The sequence below is a fragment of the Aphelocoma coerulescens genome, unplaced genomic scaffold (assembly GCF_041296385.1).
Source record: "Aphelocoma coerulescens isolate FSJ_1873_10779 unplaced genomic scaffold, UR_Acoe_1.0 HiC_scaffold_205, whole genome shotgun sequence".
Lineage (NCBI taxonomy): Eukaryota > Metazoa > Chordata > Aves > Passeriformes > Corvidae > Aphelocoma > Aphelocoma coerulescens.
Genome location: NW_027183551.1, coordinates 1 through 20,056, shown reverse-complemented (window position 1 = coordinate 20,056; position 20,056 = coordinate 1). Strand labels below are relative to the sequence as shown.

General features: G+C 55.9%; 1 protein-coding gene and 1 non-coding gene across 2 annotated transcripts; one reads left to right on the top strand and one right to left on the bottom strand.

The window, feature by feature from the left end:
* Positions 1-939: 939 nt before the first annotated feature.
* LOC138101157 (2-acylglycerol O-acyltransferase 3-like) lies at positions 940-15,574 on the top strand. The gene is given in 8 exon segments (XM_068999016.1): positions 940-1,012; positions 3,717-3,824; positions 5,049-5,119; positions 11,210-11,441; positions 12,991-13,103; positions 13,105-13,160; positions 14,416-14,603; positions 15,420-15,574. Coding segments are annotated over 8 exon segments (996 nt in total).
* A 2,791-nt stretch (positions 15,575-18,365) lies between these two features.
* Positions 18,366-18,439, bottom strand: TRNAT-AGU (transfer RNA threonine (anticodon AGU)). The gene has a single exon. It is a non-coding gene; the product is annotated as a tRNA-Thr (tRNA).
* Between the last annotated feature and the right edge of the window lie 1,617 nt (positions 18,440-20,056).

Genomic DNA, 20,056 nt, shown 5'->3' with positions numbered 1-20,056 from the left:
TAAAATTGAGGCGTATCCTGTTTTTTGGGGGGATTTGGGGGTTTTTGGGGGGATTTTGGGGCACTCCGTGTGAATTTGGGGTGCAGGGAGGTCAGAAAATTTGGGGCGCCCTTTGGGGTCCGGATTTGGGGCGAATTTGAGCGGTTTTGGGGTTCTGGGAGGCTTTTGGGGGTCCTTAGGGGTTTGGATTTGGGGAAGGTTTTTGGGGGGGATTTGGGGAAATTTTGGGGGGATTTGGGGAAGTTTTGGGGGGTTACGGATAAATTTGGGGTGCGGGAGGGTCAGAAACTTTTGGGGCGCCCTTTGGGGTCCGGATTTGGGGAGAATTTGAGCGCTTTTGGGGTGGATTTGGGGGCTCGGAAGGGTTTTGGGGGCTCCTTTGTGGGTCTGGATTTGGGGAGATTTTGAGGGGATTTGGGGCAATTTTGGCGGGTTTTGGGGAAATTCTGAATCTGGGGGGTGCAACTGGGGTGCGGAGGGGTCCCCAAAATTTTGGGGCGCGCCTGGATTCGGGTGGGATTCGGGTGGGATTCGGGTTGGATTCGGGGCATTCCGAGGACTTTTCGCATCCCGACAATTCGGGGTCGCCTTTTTTTGGGGTGAAATTTGACCCTTTTGGGTGCGGGTTTTTTTTGGGGGGATCTCAAGAAGATTTTGGGGTTCTCCAAGGGGGGGGTCCCCCCTTTTTTTTCCTCCTTCCCCGCCCCCCCCCCACACACACGCCCGGCTCCTTCCTCCGCCCCTTGGGCAAAGTTCGGGCTCGCCCGGGACGTGGCAACCACGGCAGGTACGGGGGGGGGGGGGGGGGGAGGTTTGGGGGGGATTTTGAGGGGTCCCCCCAATTTTTGGGGGGGTCCCCCAAATTTTTTAGGGGTCCCAAAAGGTCGGGGATCCCCCCCCCAGAGGTGTCACCCCGTTTTTTGCCCCCCCCGGGCAGGTATGGGGGGGTCTTTCCGTTCCGCGGTGCAGGCGCTGTGCGTGGTGCAATGGATGCTGACCTTCCTCTTCCTCGGTAATTAGCGCGGGTTAATTGGGGCTGCGGGGGTAATTAATGAGTGGGAGGGGTAATTAACAGTTTGGAGGAGGGGGATAAAGCGCTGGAGGAGCAATTAATGGGGGGGAGTTAATGACTTGGGGGGGTAATTAATGAGGAGGGAGTTTCTTGCGGGGGATGAGGGGAGGGGCAATTACCGGGGGTAATTAAGGCGGGAGGTAATTAGCGCGGGTTAATTGGGGCTGCGGAGGTAATTAATGAGTGGGAGGGGTAATTAACAGTTTGGAGGAGGGGGATTAAGCGCTGGAGGAGTAATTAATGGAGGGGAGTTAATGACTTGGGGGGGTAATTAATGAGGAGGGAGTTTCTTGCGGGGGATGAGGGGAGGGGCAATTACCGGGGGTAATTAAGGCGGGGGGTAATTAGCGCGGGTTAATTGGGGCTGCGGGGGTAATTAATGAGTGGGAGGGGTAATTAACAGTTTGGAGGAGGGGGATTAAGCGCTGGAGGAGTAATTAATGGGGGGGAGTTAATGACTGGGGGGGGTAATTAATGGGGAGGAGCGAGTTGCTTGGTGGGGTTAAAGGCAGAGGGGGCAATTAACAGGGGGTAATTAACGTCCGGAGGTAATTAGCGCGGGTTAATTAGGGCTGGGAGGGTAATTAATGAGTGGGAGGGGTAATTAACAGTTTGGAGGAGGGGGATTAAGCGCTGGAGGGGTAATTAATGGGGGTAATTAATGGGGAGGGAGGTACTTGGGGGGGATGAGGGGAGGGGCAATTAACGGGGGGTAATTAGCGCTGTGGGGGTAATTAACCCCTGAGGGGGTAATTAGCTCCGGGAGGCGGGGATTAACCCCCTGAGGGGCAATTATGTGGGGGTAATTAATCCCGGGAGGGGGTAATTAGCGGGGGAGGGGTAATTAATGGGGAATTAATTAACGCAAGGGGGATAATTAAAGGGAGACAACGGGAGTGGCCGCTAATTAGCCATGGGGCAATAATTAATGGAGGGGGGCAATTAACGGGAGGCTAATTAACCCCGAGGGGGGTAATTAACGGGGGGGCAACTAACGGGGAGGGAATTAACGGGGGGTTAATTAGCCACGGGGGAATAATTAACGGTGGGGGGGCAATTAACGGGGGGCTAATTAACCCCGAGGGGGGCAATTAACGGGGAGGGAATTAACGGGGGGTTAATTAACCAGAGCAAGGCAATTAACGGAGGTAATTAAGCCGGGGGAGGGGGCTAAAATAATTAACCCCGGGGCGATAATTACCGGGGGGGGTTAATTAACGGGGAGGGGAGAATAATTAACCCTGAGGCGCGAGGATAATTAACGAAGGAGAGGCGCCATTAGTGACGGATTAATTAATCCCAGCGGGGAGCTAATTAATCCCGGCGGCAACTAATTAACCCGAGAAGGACTAATTAATAGGCGACAATCAATTATCCCGAGAAGAGACAATTAATTAACAACGACGACGGGAAGGGGGGGGCGCGAATAATTAACCCGGGGGGGAGGTAAAATTATCGGGGGGGAAGGGGGTTTGATGAAAGCGATTAGCGTTAATTAATGAATGCTAATTAGATGATTAACTAATTAACTAATTAGCTAATTAACCAATTAGGGCCGGGCTCGCTGGCGCTGCTGCTGCTGCGGACGCGCCTCTGGCTCGTGCCCGTGGCCTATGAAGGGGGTTTGATGAAAGCGATTAGCGTTAGTTAGTGAACGCTAATTAGATGATTAACTAATTAATTAATTAGCTAATTAACCGATTAGGGCCGGGCTCGCTGGCGCTGCTGCTGCTGCTGCTGCGGACGCGCCTCTGGCTCGTGCCCGTGGCCTGCGAAGGGGGTTTGATGAAAGCCATTAGCGTTAATTAGTGAACGCTAATTAGATGATTAACTAATTAATTAATTAGCTAATTAACCGATTAGGGCCGGGCTCGCTGGCGCTGCTGCTGCTGCTGCTGCGGACGCGCCTCTGGCTCGTGCCCGTGGCCTGCGAAGGGGGTTTGATGAAAGCGATTAGCGTTAATTAGTGAATGCTAATTAGCCGATTAGCTAATTAACTAATTGGCTAATTAACCGATTAGGGCCGGGCTCGCTGCTGCTGCTGCTGCTGCGGACGCGCCTCTGGCTCGTGCCCGTGGCCTGCGAAGGGGGTTTGATGAAAGCGATTAGCGTTAGTTAGTGAACGCTAATTAGATGATTAACTAATTAACTAATTAGCTAATTAACTCATTAGGGCCGGGCTCGCTGGCGCTGCTGCTGCTGCTGCGGACGCGCCTCTGGCTCGTGCCCGTGGCCTGCGAAGGGCGTTTGATGAAAGCGATTAGCGTTAATTAGTGAACGCTAATTAGATGATTAACTAATTAACTAATTAGCTAATTAACTCATTAGGGCCGGGCTCGCTGGCGCTGCTGCTGCTGCTGCTGCGGACGCGCCTCTGGCTCGTGCCCGTGGCCTGCGAAGGGGGTTTGATGAAAGCGATTAGCGTTAATTAGTGAACGCTAATTAGATGATTAACTAATTAACTAATTAGCTAATTAACCAATTAGGGCCGGGCTCGCTGGCGCTGCTGCTGCTGCTGCTGCGGACGCGCCTCTGGCTCGTGCCCGTGGCCTGCGAAGGGGGTTTGATGAAAGCGATTAGCGTTAATTAGTGAATGCTAATTAGATGATTAGCTAATTAACTAATTGGCTAATTAACCGATTAGGGCCGGGCTCGCTGGCGCTGCTGCTGCTGCTGCTGCGGACGCGCCTCTGGCTCGTGCCCGTGGCCTACGCGGGCTGGTGGCTCTGGGACTGGCGCGGGCCCGACGCCGGTGGGGCTTTGGGGGAATTTTGGGGAAATTTTGGGGGATTTGGGGGGGTTTGGGGGCGTTTGAGGGGGTTTGGGGGCGTTTGGGGGAATTTTGGGGGCGTTTTGGGGGAGATTGGGGGGGATTTGGGGGAGTTTTGGAGGGGATTTGGGAGCGTTTGGGGGCGTTTTGGAGGGGATTTGGGAGCGTTTGGGGGAGATTGGGGGGATTTGGGGGAGTTTTGGGGAATTTTGGAGGGGTTTGGGGGCGTTTGGGGACTTTTGGGGGCGTTTGGGGGAATTTTGGGGGGGTTTGGGGACTTTTGGGGGCGTTTGGGGGAATTTTGGGGGGGTTTGGGGCATTTGGGGGCGTTTGGGGGAGCTTTGGGGGAATTTTGGGGGGGTTTGGGGGCGTTTGGGGGGATTTGGGGGAATTTTGGGGGGATTTTGGGGGGATTTGGGAGGGGTTGGGAACGTTTTGGGGGGCGTTTGAGGGGGTTTTGGGGGGCATTTTGGGGCATTTGGGGGCGTTTGGGGGAATTTTGGGGGCGTTTGAGGGGGGTTGGGGGGATTTGGGGGGGTTTGGGGACTTTTGGGGGCGTTTGGGAGAGGTTTTGGGGGGGTTTTGGGGGGATTTGGGAGGGGTTGGGAACGTTTTGGGGGGATTTGGGAGGGGTTGGGAACGTTTTGGGGGGATTTGGGAGGGTTTGGGGGAATTTGGGGGGATTTGGGAGGGTTTAGGGGAATTTTGGGGGAGTTTGGGGGCATTTGGGGAGCGTTTGGGGGCGTTTGGGGGCGTTTGTGGGGGTTTTGGGGGGATTTGGGGGGTTGGGGACGTTTTGGGGGGATTTGGGAGGGTTTGGGGGCGTTTGGGGGAGTTTGGGAGGGTTTGGGGGCGTTTGGGGACTTTTGGGGAGTTTGGGGGAATTTTGGGGCAGTTTGGGGAGCGTTTGGGGGCGTTTGGGGGCGTTTGGAGGCATTTGGGGACTTTTGGGGGGTTTGGGGGACTTTTGGGGGGTTTGGGGACTTTGGGGGACTTTTGGGGAACGTTGGGGGGGGTTGGGGACTTTTGGGGGGATTTGAGGGACTTTTGGGGTGGTTTGGGGGACTTTTGGGGCCATTTGGGGATGTTTGGGGACGTTGGGGATGTGTGGGGGGGACAAGGGGGGGTTGGGGACACCCTCGGGGGGATTGGGGACCCCGGGCGGGTCCCCAAACTCCCCCCCCAAGGCCCCCGCGGTGTCCCCAGGGCCGCGCCACTGGGATTGGGTCCGGAACTGGCGGATTTGGGATCATTTCTGTGACTATTTCCCCATCACGGTAACGGCCCCAAATGGCCCCAAATGGCCCCAAACCCCCAAATGGCCCCAACATCTCCAGTGTCCCAAAATGTCCCTAAATCCCAAAATGGCCCCAAATGGCCCCAAATGGCCCCAAATGGCCCCAAATGGCCCCAAACTCCCAAATGTCCCCAATGTCTCCAGTGTCCCCAATGTCCCTAAATCCCGAAATGGCCCCAAAATGTCCCCAAATCTCCCCAAATGGCCCCAAACCCCCAAATGTCCCCAATGTCTCCAGTGTCCCAAAATGTCCCTAAATCCCTAAATGTCCCCAAATGGCCCCAAATCTCCCCAAATGTCTCCAAACCCCCAAATGGCCCCAACATCTCCAGTGTCCCAAAATGTCCCTAAATCCCAAAATGGCCCCAAATGGCCCCAAATGGCCCCAAATGGCCCCAAACTCCCAAATGTCCCCAATGTCTCCAGTGTCCCAAAATGTCCCTAAATCCCGAAATGGCCCCAAATGGCCCCAAATCTCCCCAAATGTCTCCAAACCCCCAAATGTCCCCAACATCTCCAGTGTCCCAAAATGTCCCCAAATGTCCCCAAATGGCCCCAAATGGCCCCAAATGGCCCCAAATGGCCCCAACATCTCCAGTGTCCCCAATATCCCTAAATCCCCAAATGTCCCAAAATGTCCCCACAAGTCCCCAAATGTCCCCAACATCTCCAGTGTCCCCAATATCCTGAAATGTCCTGAAATGTCCCCAGAAGTCCCCAAAAGTCCCCGAATCCCCAAATGTCCCCAAATGTCCCCAACATCTCCAGTGTCCCAAAATGTCCCTAAATCCCGAAATGTTCCAAAATGTCCCCAAATGTCCCCAACATCTCCAGTGTCCCCAATATCCCTAAATCCCCAAATGGCCCCAAAAGTCCCCCAAAGTCCTTAAATGTCCCCAAATGTCCCCAAACCCCCAAATGGCCCCAATGTCTTCAAAAGTCCCCAATATCCCTAAATCCCGAAATGGCCCCAAATGGCCCCAAATGGCCCCAAATGGCCCCAACATCTCAGGTGTCCCCAATATCCTTAAATCCCCAAATGTCCCGAAATGTCCCGAAAAGTCCCCAAATATCCCTGGTGTCCCCAAAAGTCCCCAAATGTCCCCAAACCCCCAAATGTCCCCAATGTCTCCAAAAGTCCCCAATATCCATAAATCCCGAAATGGCCCCAAATGTCCCAAAATGGCCCCAAATGGCCCCAACATCTCCAGTGTCCCAAAATGTCCCTAAATCCCCAAATGGCCCCAAAAGTCCCCCAAAGTCCTTAAATGTCCCCAAATGGCCCCAAACCCCCAAATGTCCCCAACAGCTCCAGTGTCCCCAATACCCCTAAATCCTGAAATGTCCCCAAATGGCCCCAAATGTCCCCAAATGGCCCCAACATCTCCAGTGTCCCCAATACCCCTAAATCCCCAAATGTCCCGAAATGTCCCTAAATCCCGAAATGTCCCTAAATCTCCAAATGTCCCCAAATGTCCCTAAATCCCCAAATGTCCCTATATCTCCAAATGTCCCCAAATGTCCCTAAATCCCCAAATGTCCCTAAATGCCCCCAAATCCCCAAATGCCCCTAAATCCCTGAATGTTCCCAAATGCCCCTAAATCCCCAAAAGTCCCTAAATCCCCAAATGTCCCCAAATGTCCCCAAATCCCCAAATGTCCCTAAATCCCCAAATGTCCCCAAATGTCCCTAAATCCCTGAATGTCCCCAAATGTCCCCAAATGTCCCCAAATGTCCCCAAATCCCCAAATGTCCCTAAATGTCCCTAAATCCCCAAATGCCCCTAAATCCCCAAATGTCCCCGAATGTCCCTAAATCCCCAAATGCCCCTAAATCCCCAAATGTCCCAAAATGTCCCCAAATCCCCAAATGTCCCCAAATCCCTGAATGTCCCCAAATATCCCCAAATGTCCCTAAATCCCCAAATGTCCCTAAATCCCCAAATGTCCCAAAATGTCCCCAAATGTCCCCAAATGTCCCCAAATCCCTGAATGTCCCCAAATATCCCCAAATGTCCCTAAATCCCCAAATGCCCCTAAATCCCCAAATGCCCCCAAATGTCCCTAAATCCCTGAATGTCCCCAAATGTCCCTAAATCCCCAAATGCCCCCGAATGTCCCCAAATCCCTAAATGTCCCTAAATCCCCAAATGTCCCCAAATGTCCCTAAATCCCCCAAATGTCCCCAGGTGCTCCGCGAGGCGCCGCTGCCCCCCGGCCGCAGCTACGTGCTGCCCGCCCACCCCCACTGTCCCCAAATGTCCCTAAATCCCCGAATGTCCCCAAATCCCCAAATGTCCCCAAATGCCCCCAAATCCCCAAATGTCCCTAAATCCCAAAATGTCCCTAAATGTCCCTAAATCCCCAAATGTCCCTAAATCCCCCAATGTCCCCAAATCCCCGAATGTCCCCAAATGTCCCCAAATCCCCGAATGTCCCTAAATCCCCAAATGCCCCCGAATGTCCCTAAATCCCCAAATGTCCCCAAATCCCCAAATGTCCCCAAATGTCCCCAAATGTCCCCAAATGTCCCCAGGTGCTCCGCGAGGCGCCGCTGCCCCCCGGCCGCAGCTACGTGCTGCCCGCCCACCCCCACTGTCCCCAAATGTCCCTAAATCCCCAAATGCCCCCGAATGTCCCCAAATGTCCCTAAATCCCCAAACGTCCCTAAATCCCCAAATGTCCCCAAATGTCCCCAAATCCCCAAATGTCCCTAAATCCCTGAATGTCCCCAAATGTCCCCAAATGCCCCTAAATCCCCAAATCCCCAAATGTCCCCAAATCCCTGAATGTCCCCAAATCCCCAAATGTCCCCAAATGTCCCTAAATCCCCAAATGTCCCCAAATGTCTCTAAATCCCGAAATGTCCTTAAATCCCCAAATCCCCAAATCCCTCAAATGTCCCCAGGTGCTCCGCGAGGCGCCGCTGCCCCCTGGCCGCAGCTACGTGCTGCCCGCCCACCCCCACTGTCCCCAAATGTCCCTAAATCCCCAAATGTCCCCAAATCCCCGAATGTCCCAAAATCCCCAAATGTCCCTAAATGTCCCCAAATCCCCAAATGTCCCTAAATCCCCCAATGTCCCCTAAATCCCCGAATGTCCCCAAATGTCCCTAAATCCCCAAATGCCCCTAAATCCCTGAATGTCCCCAAATGTCCCTAAATCCCCAAATGTCCCCAAATGTCCCAAAATCCCCAAATGTCCCCAAATGTCCCCAAATGTCCCTAAATCCCCAAATGTCCCTAAATGTCCCCAAATCCCCAAATGCCCCTAAATCCCTGAATGTCCCCAAATGTCCCCAAATGCCCCTAAATCCCAAAATGCCCCTAAATCCCCAAATGCCCCCGAATGTCCCTAAATCCCCAAATGTCCCCAAATGTCCCAAAATCCCCAAATGTCCCCAAATGTCCCCAAATGTCCCTAAATCCCCAAATGTCCCTAAATGTCCCCAAATCCCCAAAATGTCCCTAAATCCCCGAATGTCCCCAAATGTCCCCAAATGCCCCTAAATCCCAAAATGCCCCTAAATCCCCAAATGCCCCCGAATGTCCCCAAATCCCCAAATGTCCCCAAATCCCCAAATGCCCCCAAATCCCCAAATTTCCCCAAATGTCCCTAAATCCCCCAATGTCCCCAAATCCCCAAATGTCCCTAAATGCCCCCAAATCCCCAAATGCCCCTAAATCCCCAAATGTCCCTAAATCCCCGAATGTCCCCAAATCCTCGAATGCCCCCAAATGTCCCTAAATCCCTGAATGTCCCCAAATGTCCCCAAATGTCCCTAAATCCCCGAATGTCCCCAAATCCTCGAATGCCCCCAAATGTCCCTAAATCCCTGAATGTCCCCAAATGTCCCCAAATGTCCCTAAATCCCAAAATGCCCCTAAATCCCCAAATCCCCGAATGCCCCTAAATCCCCAAATGCCCCCAAATCCCCCAATGTCCCTAAATCCCCAAATGTCCCCCAATGTCCCCAGGTGCTCCGCGAGGCGCCGCTGCCCCCCGGCCGCAGCTACGTGCTGCCCGCCCACCCCCACTGTCCCCAAATGTCCCTAAATCCCCGAATGTCCCCAAATCCCCAAATGTCCCTAAATGCCCCCAAATCCCCAAATGTCCCTAAATCCCCAAATGTCCCTAAATGTCCCTAAATCCCCAAATGTCCCTAAATCCCCCAATGTCCCCAAATCCCCGAATGTCCCCAAATGTCCCCAAATCCCCGAATGTCCCTAAATCCCCAAATGCCCCCGAATGTCCCCAAATCCCCAAATGCCCCCGAATGTCCCTAAATCGCCAAATGTCCCTAAATCCCCGAATGTCCCCAAATGTCCCCAAATGTCCCTAAATCCCCAAATGCCCCCGAATGTCCCTAAATCCCCAAATGTCCCCAAATGTCCCCAAATCCCCAAATGTCCCTAAATCCCCCAATGTCCCCAGGTGCTCCGCGAGGCGCCGCTGCCCCCCGGCCGCAGCTACGTGCTGCCCGCCCACCCCCACTGTCCCCAAATGTCCCTAAATCCCCAAATGTCCCCAAATCCCCGAATGTCCCTAAATGCCCCCAAATCCCCAAATGTCCCTAAATCCCCAAATGTCCCTGAATGTCCCCAAATCCCCAAATGCCCCCGAATGTCCCTAAATCCCCAAATGTCCCCAAATCCCCGAATGTCCCCAAATGTCCCCAAATGCCCCTAAATCCCAAAATGCCCCTAAATCCCCAAATGCCCCCGAATGTCCCTAAATCCCCAAATGTCCCCAAATGTCCCCAAATCCCCAAATGTCCCTAAATCCCCCAATGTCCCCAGGTGCTCCGCGAGGCGCCGCTGCCCCCCGGCCGCAGCTACGTGCTGCCCGCCCACCCCCACTGTCCCCAAATGTCCCTAAATCCCCAAATGGCCCCAAATGGCCCCAAATCCCCGAATGTCCCTAAATGCCCCCAAATCCCCAAATGTCCCTAAATGTCCCTAAATCCCTGAATGTCCCCAAATGTCCCAAAATGGCCCTAAATCCCCAAATCCCCAAATGTCCCCAAATGCCCCCGAATGTCCCTAAATCCCCAAATGTCCCTAAATCCCCGAATGTCCCTAAATCCCAAAATGCCCCTAAATCCCCAAATGCCCCCGAATGTCCCTAAATCCCCAAATGTCCCCAAATCCCCAAATGTCCCCAAATGCCCCTAAATCCCAAAATGCCCCTAAATCCCCAAATGCCCCCGAATGTCCCTAAATCCCCAAATGTCCCCAAATGCCCCCAAATCCCCAAATGTCCCTAAATCCCCCAAATGTCCCCAGGTGCTCCGCGAGGCGCCGCTGCCCCCCGGCCGCAGCTACGTGCTGCCCGCCCACCCCCACTGTCCCCAAATGTCCCTAAATCCCCAAATGTCCCCAAATCCCCGAATGCCCCCAAATGTCCCCAAATGCCCCTAAATCCCAAAATGTCCCTAAATCCCCAAATGCCCCCGAATGTCCCTAAATCCCCAAATGTCCCCAAATCCCCGAATGTCCCCAAATGTCCCCAAATGCCCCTAAATCCCAAAATGCCCCTAAATCCCCAAATGCCCCCGAATGTCCCTAAATCCCCAAATGTCCCCAAATCCCCAAATGTCCCCAAATGTCCCCAAATGTCCCCAGGTGCTCCGCGAGGCGCCGCTGCCCCCGGCCACAGCTACGTGCTGCCCGCCCACCCCCACTGTCCCCAAATGTCCCCAAATCCCCAAATGCCCCTAAATCCCCAAATGCCCCCAAATCCCCAAATTTCCCCAAATGTCCCTAAATCCCCCAATGTCCCCAAATCCCCAAATGTCCCTAAATGCCCCCAAATCCCCAAATGCCCCTAAATCCCCAAATGTCCCTAAATCCCCGAATGTCCCCAAATCCTCGAATGCCCCCAAATGTCCCTAAATCCCTGAATGTCCCTAAATGTCCCCAAATGCCCCTAAATCCCAAAATGCCCCTAAATCCCCAAATGCCCCCGAATGTCCCTAAATCCCCAAATGTCCCCAAATCCCCAAATGCCCCTAAATCCCCCAAATGTCCCCAAATCCCCAAATTTCCCCAAATCCCCCAAATGTCCCCAGGTGCTCCGCGAGGCGCCGCTGCCCCCCGGCCGCAGCTACGTGCTGCCCGCCCACCCCCACGGCATCTCCTGCATCGGGGTCTTCGGCGCCTTCGTCACCGGGGGCCGCGGGGCCACCGGGACCCCCAAATTTGGGGTCGGGGCCGGTCCCTGCCCGGGGCTGCGCCCCAACCTGGCGGCCCTGGAGGGGCTGTTCCGGCTGCCGCTCTACCGGGAGTACGCGATGGCCGCGGGTGAGCGGGGATTTTGGGGGGAATTTGGGGGGTTTTGGGGTTTTTTGGAGTTTTTTTGGGGTTTTGGGGAGTTTTTTAGGGGTTTTTTTTGTGGTTTATGAGGGATTTGGGGAGGATTTGGGGGGGATTTGGGGGGTCCTGGAGGTGCTGTTCCGGCTGCCGCTCTACCGGGAGTACGCGATGGCCGCGGGTGAGCAGGAATTTTGGGGGCAATTTGGGGTTTTTTGGGATTTTTTGGTTTTTTTTGTGGTTTATGGAGGGTTTGGGATGGATTTGGGGTGGATTTGGGGTGGATTTGGGGGGTCCTGGAGGGGCTGTTCCGGCTGCTGCTCTACCGGGAGTACGCGATGGCCGTGTGTGAGCGGGGATTTTGGGGGGAATTCGGGGTTTTTGGGGTTTTTTGGGTTTTTTTTTGGAGTTTTTTGGGGGTTTTTGGGGGTTTTTGGGGTGGTTTATGGGGGATTTGGGGCAGATTTGGGGTGGATTTGGGGGGTCCTGGAGGGGCTGTTCCAGCTGCCGCTCTACCGGGAGTACGCGATGGCCGCGGGTGAGCGGGGATTTTGGGGGCAATTTGGGAGTTTTTGGGATTTTTTGGGATTTTTTGGGTTTTTTTGGTTTTTGGGGTGGTTTATGGGGGATTTGGGATGGATTTGGGGTGGATTTGGGGTGGATTTGGGGTGGATTTGGGGGGTCCTGGAGGTGCTGTTCCGGCTGCCGCTCTACCGGGAGTACGCGATGGCCGCGGGTGAGCGGGGATTTTGGGGGGAATTTGGGAGTTTTTGGGATTTTTTGGGATTTTTTGGGTTTTTTGAGGGTTTTGGGGTGGTTTATGGAGGATTTGGGATGGATTTGGGGTGGATTTGGGGTGGATTTGGGGGGCCCTGGAGGGGCTGTTCCGGCTGCCGCTCTACCGGGAGTACGCGATGGCCGCGGGTGAGCGGGGATTTTGGGGGGAATTTGGGGGTTTTGGGTTTTCTGGGGGGTTTTTTGGGTTTTTTGGTTTTTTTTGTTTTTTTGGGGGTTTTTTGGTGGTTTTTTGGGGTGGTTTATGGGGGATTTGGGATGGATTTGGGGGGTTATGGATGGGGCTGTACTGGGAGTACACAAAGGCCGCGGGTGAGAGGGGATTTTGGGGGGAATTTGGGTTTTTTTGGTTTTTTTTTGTTTTTTTGGAGTTTTTTGAGGGTTTTGGGGTGGTTTATGGGGGATTTGGGGCGGATTTGGGGGAATTTGTGGAGGAATTCAGGCAGTTTTAGGATCTGCTTTTGGGGTTTTTCTGGGGATCCAATGGCGGGGGTTTTATGGGATTTGAGATATTTTTGGGGTATTTTTGGGATATTTCGGGGTGTCCTGACCCCCTTTTTTTTGGGGTTGTGCCCTCTCAGCCAGCGCTGCCTGGGGTCCGCTTTGGGGTCTGCTTTGGGGGAATTTTGGGGTCCAATTTGCCGGTTTGGGGGTCACTTTTAGGGCTTTTTTAGCGGGGTTTTTCTGGGGGCTTTTAGGGTATTTTTGGGATATTTCGGGGTGCCCTGACCCCCTTTTTTTTTAGGATTATGCCCGGTCAGCCGGCGCTGCCTGGACGCGGTGCTGTCGCGGGAGTCGCAGGCGCTGCTGATCATGGTGGGGGGCGCGGCCGAGGCTCTGGAGGGGACCCCGGGCTGTCACCCGCGTCACCCTCCGCCGCCGCCACGGCTTCGTGCGCCTGGCCCTGCGCCACGGGTGATTTGGGGTTTTTTGGGGGGGGCCTGGGGTGGTTTTGGGGGGTTTGGAGGGGTTTGGAGGGGATTTGGGGGGACCCCAAAGTGTCCCCGTGTCAGCCGGTGCCACCCCTGCAGTGCCGCGGGTGGGGCATGGGGGGCGCCAGTGGGTGGGTGGGGCGATTTGGGGGGGTCTGAGGGGGTTTTGGGGTGTCCTGGGAGGGATTTTGGGGGGTTTGGAGGGGTTTGGATGGGATTTGGGGGGACCCCAAAGTGTCCCCGTGTCAGCCGATGCCACCCCTGCAGTGCCGCGGGTGGGGCATGGGGGGCGCCAGTGGGGGGGGGGAGCGATTTGGGGGGGTCTGAGGGGGTTTTGGGGTGTCCTGGGAGGGGTTTGGGGGATTTTGGGGGGGTTTTGGGGGGATTTGGGGGGACCCCAAAGTGTCCCCGTGTCAGCCGATGCCACCCCTGCAGTGCCGCGGGTGGGGCATGGGGGGCGCCAGTGGGTGGGGGGGGAGCGATTTGGGGGGGTCTGAGGGGATTTTGGGGTGTCCTGGGAGGATTTGGGGGGCTTATGAGGGGTTTTGGGGGGGGGTTGGGGGGATTTGGGGAGATTTTGGGGGGATTTGGGGAGATTTTGGGGGGATTTGGGGGGACCCCAAAATGTTCCCATGTCACCCCTGCAGTGCCACGGGCGGGGGGCGATTTGGGGAGGATCTGGGGGGCTCTGAGAGGATTTTGGGGAGTCCTGGGAGGATTTGGGGGGGTTAGGAGGGGTTTGGGGAGAGATTTCGGGGGGTTTTGAGGGGATTTGGGGCTGGTTTGGGGCGGCCGTTGGGGGTTTTGGGGTGAAATTGGGGGGATTTGGGGGGGGGTCTGGATGAGTTTTGCGGGGCTGGGGGGGGGGTGTGGATTTTGGGGTGTCCAAGGGGGCCGTGGAGGGGTTTTAGGGGGTCTAGAGGAGATTTTGGGGCACATTTTGGGGTGCGGGGAGCACCCGGTGAGGTTTTGGGGGGACCTTTCTGGGTGGGGGAGGAAATTTCGGGGTCCAGGGGAACCTTTTGGGGGTGCAGGGGGAAATCTGGGGGTGCCGTGGGAGCCTTTTGGGGTTCGGGAAGAAATTTTGGGGGTACGGGAGGAACTTTTGGGGTACGGGAGGAACAAATTCCTGCCTTCGGGGGTGAAAAATTTTGGCTTGGGAGGGAATTTCGGGGTACGGGGGGGGGACACCGGTTTTGGGGTGCCCCTCTGACCCCTCCCTGGGGGGGGCTTCTCAGAGCCCCCCTGGTGCCCGTGTACGTTTTTGGGGAGCAGGACGCGTTCCGGCAGCCCCCCCTGGCCGAGGGCTCCTGGCTCCGGCGGCTGCAGCGGGGCCTCAAGGAGATTTTGGGGTTCGCCCCCTGCATCTTTTGGGGCCGGGGGGGGCTCCCCTTCCTCCCCTTCCGGGTGCCCCTCACCGTGGTGGGTGAGTGCCCGGGGGAGGGGTTTGGGGGCAGTTTTTGGGGGTCGGGGAGGGGTTTAGGGAGGGTGGAGGATGGAAATTGGGGGAGTTTGGGGGTGCGGGGAGGGATTTGGGGGGGTTGGGGAGGGGTTTTGGGGTGCGGGGAGGGATTTGGGGGATGTTTTGGGGGGTCAAAAAGTGGTTTGGGGGTGCGGGGAGGGGTTTGGGGGGAGTTTAGGGGGTTGGGAGGGGTTTCGGAGGTGCGGGGAGGGATTTGGGGGGAGTTTAGGGGGTCGGGGAGAGGTTTAGGGGGGTGGAGGATGGAAATTGGGGGAGTTTGGGGGTGCGGGGAGGGATTTAGGGGGTTGGGGAGGGGTTTTGGGGTGCGGGGAGGGATTTGGGGGCAGTTTTTGGGGTCAGGGAGAGCTTTAGGGGGTCAAGGAGGGGGGATTGGGGGAGTTTTGGGGGGCCTGGGAGGGGCTTGGGGGGATTTTGGGGGTGCGGGGAAGGAATTGGGGGAAATTTGGGGGATCAAGGGTGGAAATTGGAGGAGTTTTGGGGAGCTGGGGGGGATTGGGATTTCGACCAAAGCAAATGGGGGAAATTTTGGGGTTCCGGGAGAGATTTTTGGGGGTGATTCCCGGGTTGGATCTGGAGATTCCGCCAGGAATTTTTTTTTTTTTTTTTTTATTAGCGGGGATTCGTGCGAATTTTGGGGATTCCTGAGTTCATCTGGAAATCCTGGAGTGGATTTTGGGGACCGGGGGATGGGGGGGGGGGGTCTCGGGGGTATTTTTGAGGTGTTAAACCCCCCTCCCCCCTTTTTTTTTTCCCCGGCAGTGGGGTCCCCCCTGGAGGTTCCGCGGGTTCCTCGCCCCTCGCCCGAGGTGGTCGCCCACTACCACGGGCTCTACGTGGAGCGGCTCCAGGAGCTCTTCGAGAGGCACAAAGGGGCTTGTGGGGTGCCCTCCGACACCCACCTGACCATCGCCTGACCCCCACCCCCCAAAAAAAAAACCCCAAAACCACCCCCCGAACCCCATTTTTTACCCCTCGTTTTGCACCTCTTGTCCCACCACCCCCCCCCCACCCCAAAATTTAAACCGCTCCCTTCCTAAACCCCCCTTCCCCCCCCCCAGTTCCGGCCCCAAATTCAGCTTCGACCCACCCCCCAAAAAATTGGGGTTCACCCCCATTTCTCTCCAGCCCGGTCAAAATAAACACTCCCCCCCCCCCCCCCCCCCCCTTTTTACCCCCAAATTATCCCAAATTCCTCCCTCATTCCCACCCCTGTGTCCCAAATCCTCCCCCCCACCCCCCAAAAAAATCCCAAAGGAACCCCGGCTTTGAGACCAAAAAAAAGGGGCCCAAAAGGGGGTGTCCCCCAAAAAAATTGGGGGGGTTCCCTCCATTAAATTGGGGGTGTGGCCCCCCAAAAAAGGGGGTGCAGGGGCAAAAGGCACCGCTGGGATTCGAACTCTCGATCTCCCGTTCTCTTTAACCAGGCGTTTTAACCAGCGAAACCGCCGAAATTCGGGTTTTTTTCCCCCAAATTCGGGAGGTTTTGACCAAAATTCGGGGTTTTTTCCCCCAAACGGAGTGTCCCCCGTTAAATTGGGGGTGTGGCCCCCCAAAAAAGGGGGTGCAGGGGCAAAAGGCACCGCTGGGATTCGAACCTTCGATCTCCTCTTTCACCCTGCGTTTTAACCAGCGAAACCACCGAAATTCGGGTTTTTTTCCCCCAAATTCGGGGGGTTTGACCAAAATTCGGGGTTTTTCCCCAAAAACGGAGTGTCCCTCATTAAATTGGGGGTGTGGCCCCCTCCAAAAAAAGGGGGTGCAGGGGCAAAAGGCACCGCTGGGATTCGAACCTTCGATCTCCTCTTTCACCCTGCGTTTTAACCAGCGAAACCGCCGAAATTCGGGTTTTTTTCCCCCAAAATTCGGGGGGTTTGACCAAAATTCGGTTTTTTCCCCCAGAACGGAGTGTCCCCCCATTAAACTGGGTGTGCCCCCCCTAAAGCGAGGGTGTCCCCCCCAAAAAAGGGAGCCCCCGCCAAAAGGCACCGCTGGGATTCGAACCCAGGATCTCCTGTTTACTAGACAGGCGCTTTAACCAACTAAGCCCCCAAAATTCGGGTTTTTTCCCCCCAGAACGGAGTGTCCCCCATTAAACTGGGTGTGTCCCCCCCTAAAGCGAGGGTGTCCCCCCCAAAAAAGGGAGCCCCCGCCAAAAGGCACCGCTGGGATTCGAACCCAGGATCTCCTGTTTACTAGACAGGCGCTTTAACCAACTAAGCCCCAAAATTCGGGGGTTTTCCCCCAAATTCGGGGGGTTTGACCAAAATTCGGGTTTTTTCCCCCAGAACGGAGTGTCCCCCATTAAACTGGGTGTGTCCCCCCCTAAAGCGAGGGTGTCCCCCCCAAAAAAGGGAGCCCCCGCCAAAAGGCACCGCTGGGATTCGAACCCAGGATCTCCTGTTCACTTTAACCAGGCGCTTTAACCACCTAAGCCCCCAAAATTCGGGGGTTTTCCCCCAAAAACGGAGTGTCCCCCATTAAACTGGGTGTGCCCCCCCTAAAGCGGGGGTACCCCCACCCCAAAAAAGGGGAGTCCCCGCCAAAAGGCACCGCTGGGATTCGAACCCAGGATCTCCTGTTTAGTAGACAGGCGCTTTAACCAACTAAGCCCCCAAAATTCGGGGTTTTTTTCCCCCAAATTCGGGGGGTTTTGACCAAAATTCGTGCTTTTTCCCCCAGAACGGAGTGTCCCCCATTAAACTGGGTGTGTCCCCCCCTAAAGCGGGGGTACATCACCCCAAAAAAGGGAGTCCCCGCCAAAAGGCACCGCTGGATTCGAACCCAGGATCTCCTGTTTACTAGACAGGCGCTTTAACCAACTAAGCCCCAAAATTCGGGGGTTTTCCCCCAAAACGGAGTGTCCCCCATTAAACTGGGTGTGTCCCCCCCTAAAGCGGGGGTGTCCCCCCCCAAAAAGGGAGCCCCCGCCAAAAGGCACCGCTGGGATTCGAACCCAGGATCTCCTGTTTACTAGACAGGCCGCTTTAACCAACTAAGCCCCAAAATTCGGGGGTTTTCCCCCAAAACGCAGTGTCCCCCCATTAAACTGGGTGTGCCCCCCCCTAAAGCGGGGGTACATCACCCCAAAAAAGGGAGTCCCCGCCAAAAGGCACCGCTGGGATTCGAACCCAGGATCTCCTGTTTACTAGACAGGCGCTTTAACCAACTAAGCCCCCAAAATTCGGGGGTTTTCCCCCAAATTCGGGGGCTTTGACCAAAATTCGGGGGTTTTCTCCCAAAAACGGAGTGTCCCCCATTAAACTGGGTGTGTCCCCCCCCTAAAGCGGGGGTACCTCCACCCCAAAAAAGGGAGTCCCCGCCAAAAGGCACCGCTGGGATTCGAACCCAGGATCTCCTGTTTACTAGACAGGCGCTTTAACCAACTAAGCCCCAAAATTCGGGGGTTTTCCCCCAAATTCGGGGGGTTTGACCAAAATTCGGGTTTTTTCCCCAGAACGGAGTGTCCCCCATTAAACTGGGTGTGCCCCCCCTAAAGCGAGGGTGTCCCCCCCAAAAAAGGGAGCCCCCGCTAAAAGGCACCGCTGGGATTCGAACCCAGGATCTCCTGTTTACTAGACAGGCGCTTTAACCAACTAAGCCCCCAAAATTCGGGTTTTTTCCCCAAAACGGAGTGTCCCCCATTAAACTGGGTGTGTCCCCCCCTAAAGCGGGGGTGTCCCCCCAAAAAAGGGAGCCCCCGCCAAAAGGCACCGCTGGGATTCGAACCCAGGATCTCCTGTTTACTAGACAGGCGCTTTAACCAACTAAGCCACGGCGCCGCCTGCCCCGCTCGCGCCGCCGGCTCCTTCCCCCGCCTGCAGCGCGCATGCGCGGGGGGCAGCGGAGCGGGGTGGGATAAGGGGGGGAATTTGGGGGGACTTGGGGGGGAATTTGGGGGGGAATAATGGGGGGAGTTGAGGGGATTTGGGGGTGAATTTGCGGGGGAATAATGGGGGGAGTTGGGGGGGATTTGGGGGGATTTTGGGGGATAAAAGGGGGGATTTGGGGCGGAATAAGGGGGGGAATTGGGGGGGATTTTGGGGGTGAATTTGGGGGGAATTTGGGGCGAAATAAGGGGGGGAGTTGAGCGGATTTGGGGGGAATAAGGGGGGATTTGGGTGGGAATAATGGGGGGAGCTTGGGGGGATTTTGGGGGGGAATTTGGGGCGGAATAAGGGGGGGAGTTGAGGGGATTTGGGGGTGAATTTGGGGGGATTTGGGCGGGAATAATGGGGGAGTTGGGGGGGAATTTGGGGGGAATTGGGGGGGAATTTGGGGGGGAATAATGGGGGGAGTTGAGGGGATTTGGGGGTGAATTTGGGGGGGAATAAGGGGGGATTTGGGGGGGAATTTGGGGGAGTTGGGGGGGATTTTGGGGGCGAATTTGGGGCGGAATAAGGGGGGGAGTTGAGGGGATTTGGGGGTGAATTTGGGGGGGAATAATGGGGGGAGTTGGGGGGGATTTGGGGGGAATAAGGGGGGGAGTTGGGGGGATTTTGGGGGGGAATAATGGGGGGAGTTGGGGGTGAATTTGGGGGGAATTTGGGGCGAAATAAGGGGGGGAGTTGAGCGGATTTGGGGGGAAAAAGGGGGGATTTCGGTGGGAATAATGGGGGGAGTTTGGGGGGATTTTGGGGGGGAATTTGGGGGAATACGGGGGGATTTGGGGCGGAATAAGGGGGGGAGTTGAGGGGATTTGGGGGGAATAAGGGAGGGATTTGGGCGGGAATAATGGGGGGACTTGGGGGGGATTTTGGGGGGGAATTTGGGGGGGAATTTGGGGCGGAATAAGGGGGGGAGTTGGGGGGATTTGGGGTGAATTGGGGGGGAATTTGGGGCGGAATAAGAGGGGGAGTTGAGGGGATTTGGGGGTGAATTTGGGGGGAATAAGGGGGGATTTGGGCGGGAATAAGGGGGGGAATTGGGGGGATTTTGGGGGGGAATAAGGGGGAATTTGGGACGAAATAAGGGGGGGAGTTGAGGGGATTTGGGGGGAATAAGGGGGGATTTGGGCGGGAATAATGGGGGGACTTGGGGGGATTTTGGGGGGGAATTTGGGGCGGAATAAGGGGGGGAGTTGAGGGGGATTTGGGGCGGAATAAGGGGGGATTTGGGGGGGAATTTGGGGGGAATTTGGGGTGAATTTGGGGGGAATTTGGGGGTATGAGGGGGTGGGGATTGGGGGAACAGTGGGGGAATTGGGGTGGGATAAGGGGGGAATTTGGGGGGAATTAGGGCGAGAATTGGGGGGGATTCGGGGGACAATGGGGGGGATTGGGGTGGGATAAGGCGGGGATTTGTGGGGACAACGGGGAGGAATTGGGGGGGTGGGATAAGGGGGGACATGTCCGGGATATGAGGGGGAGAATGGGGGAGGAATTGGGGGAAAATAAGGG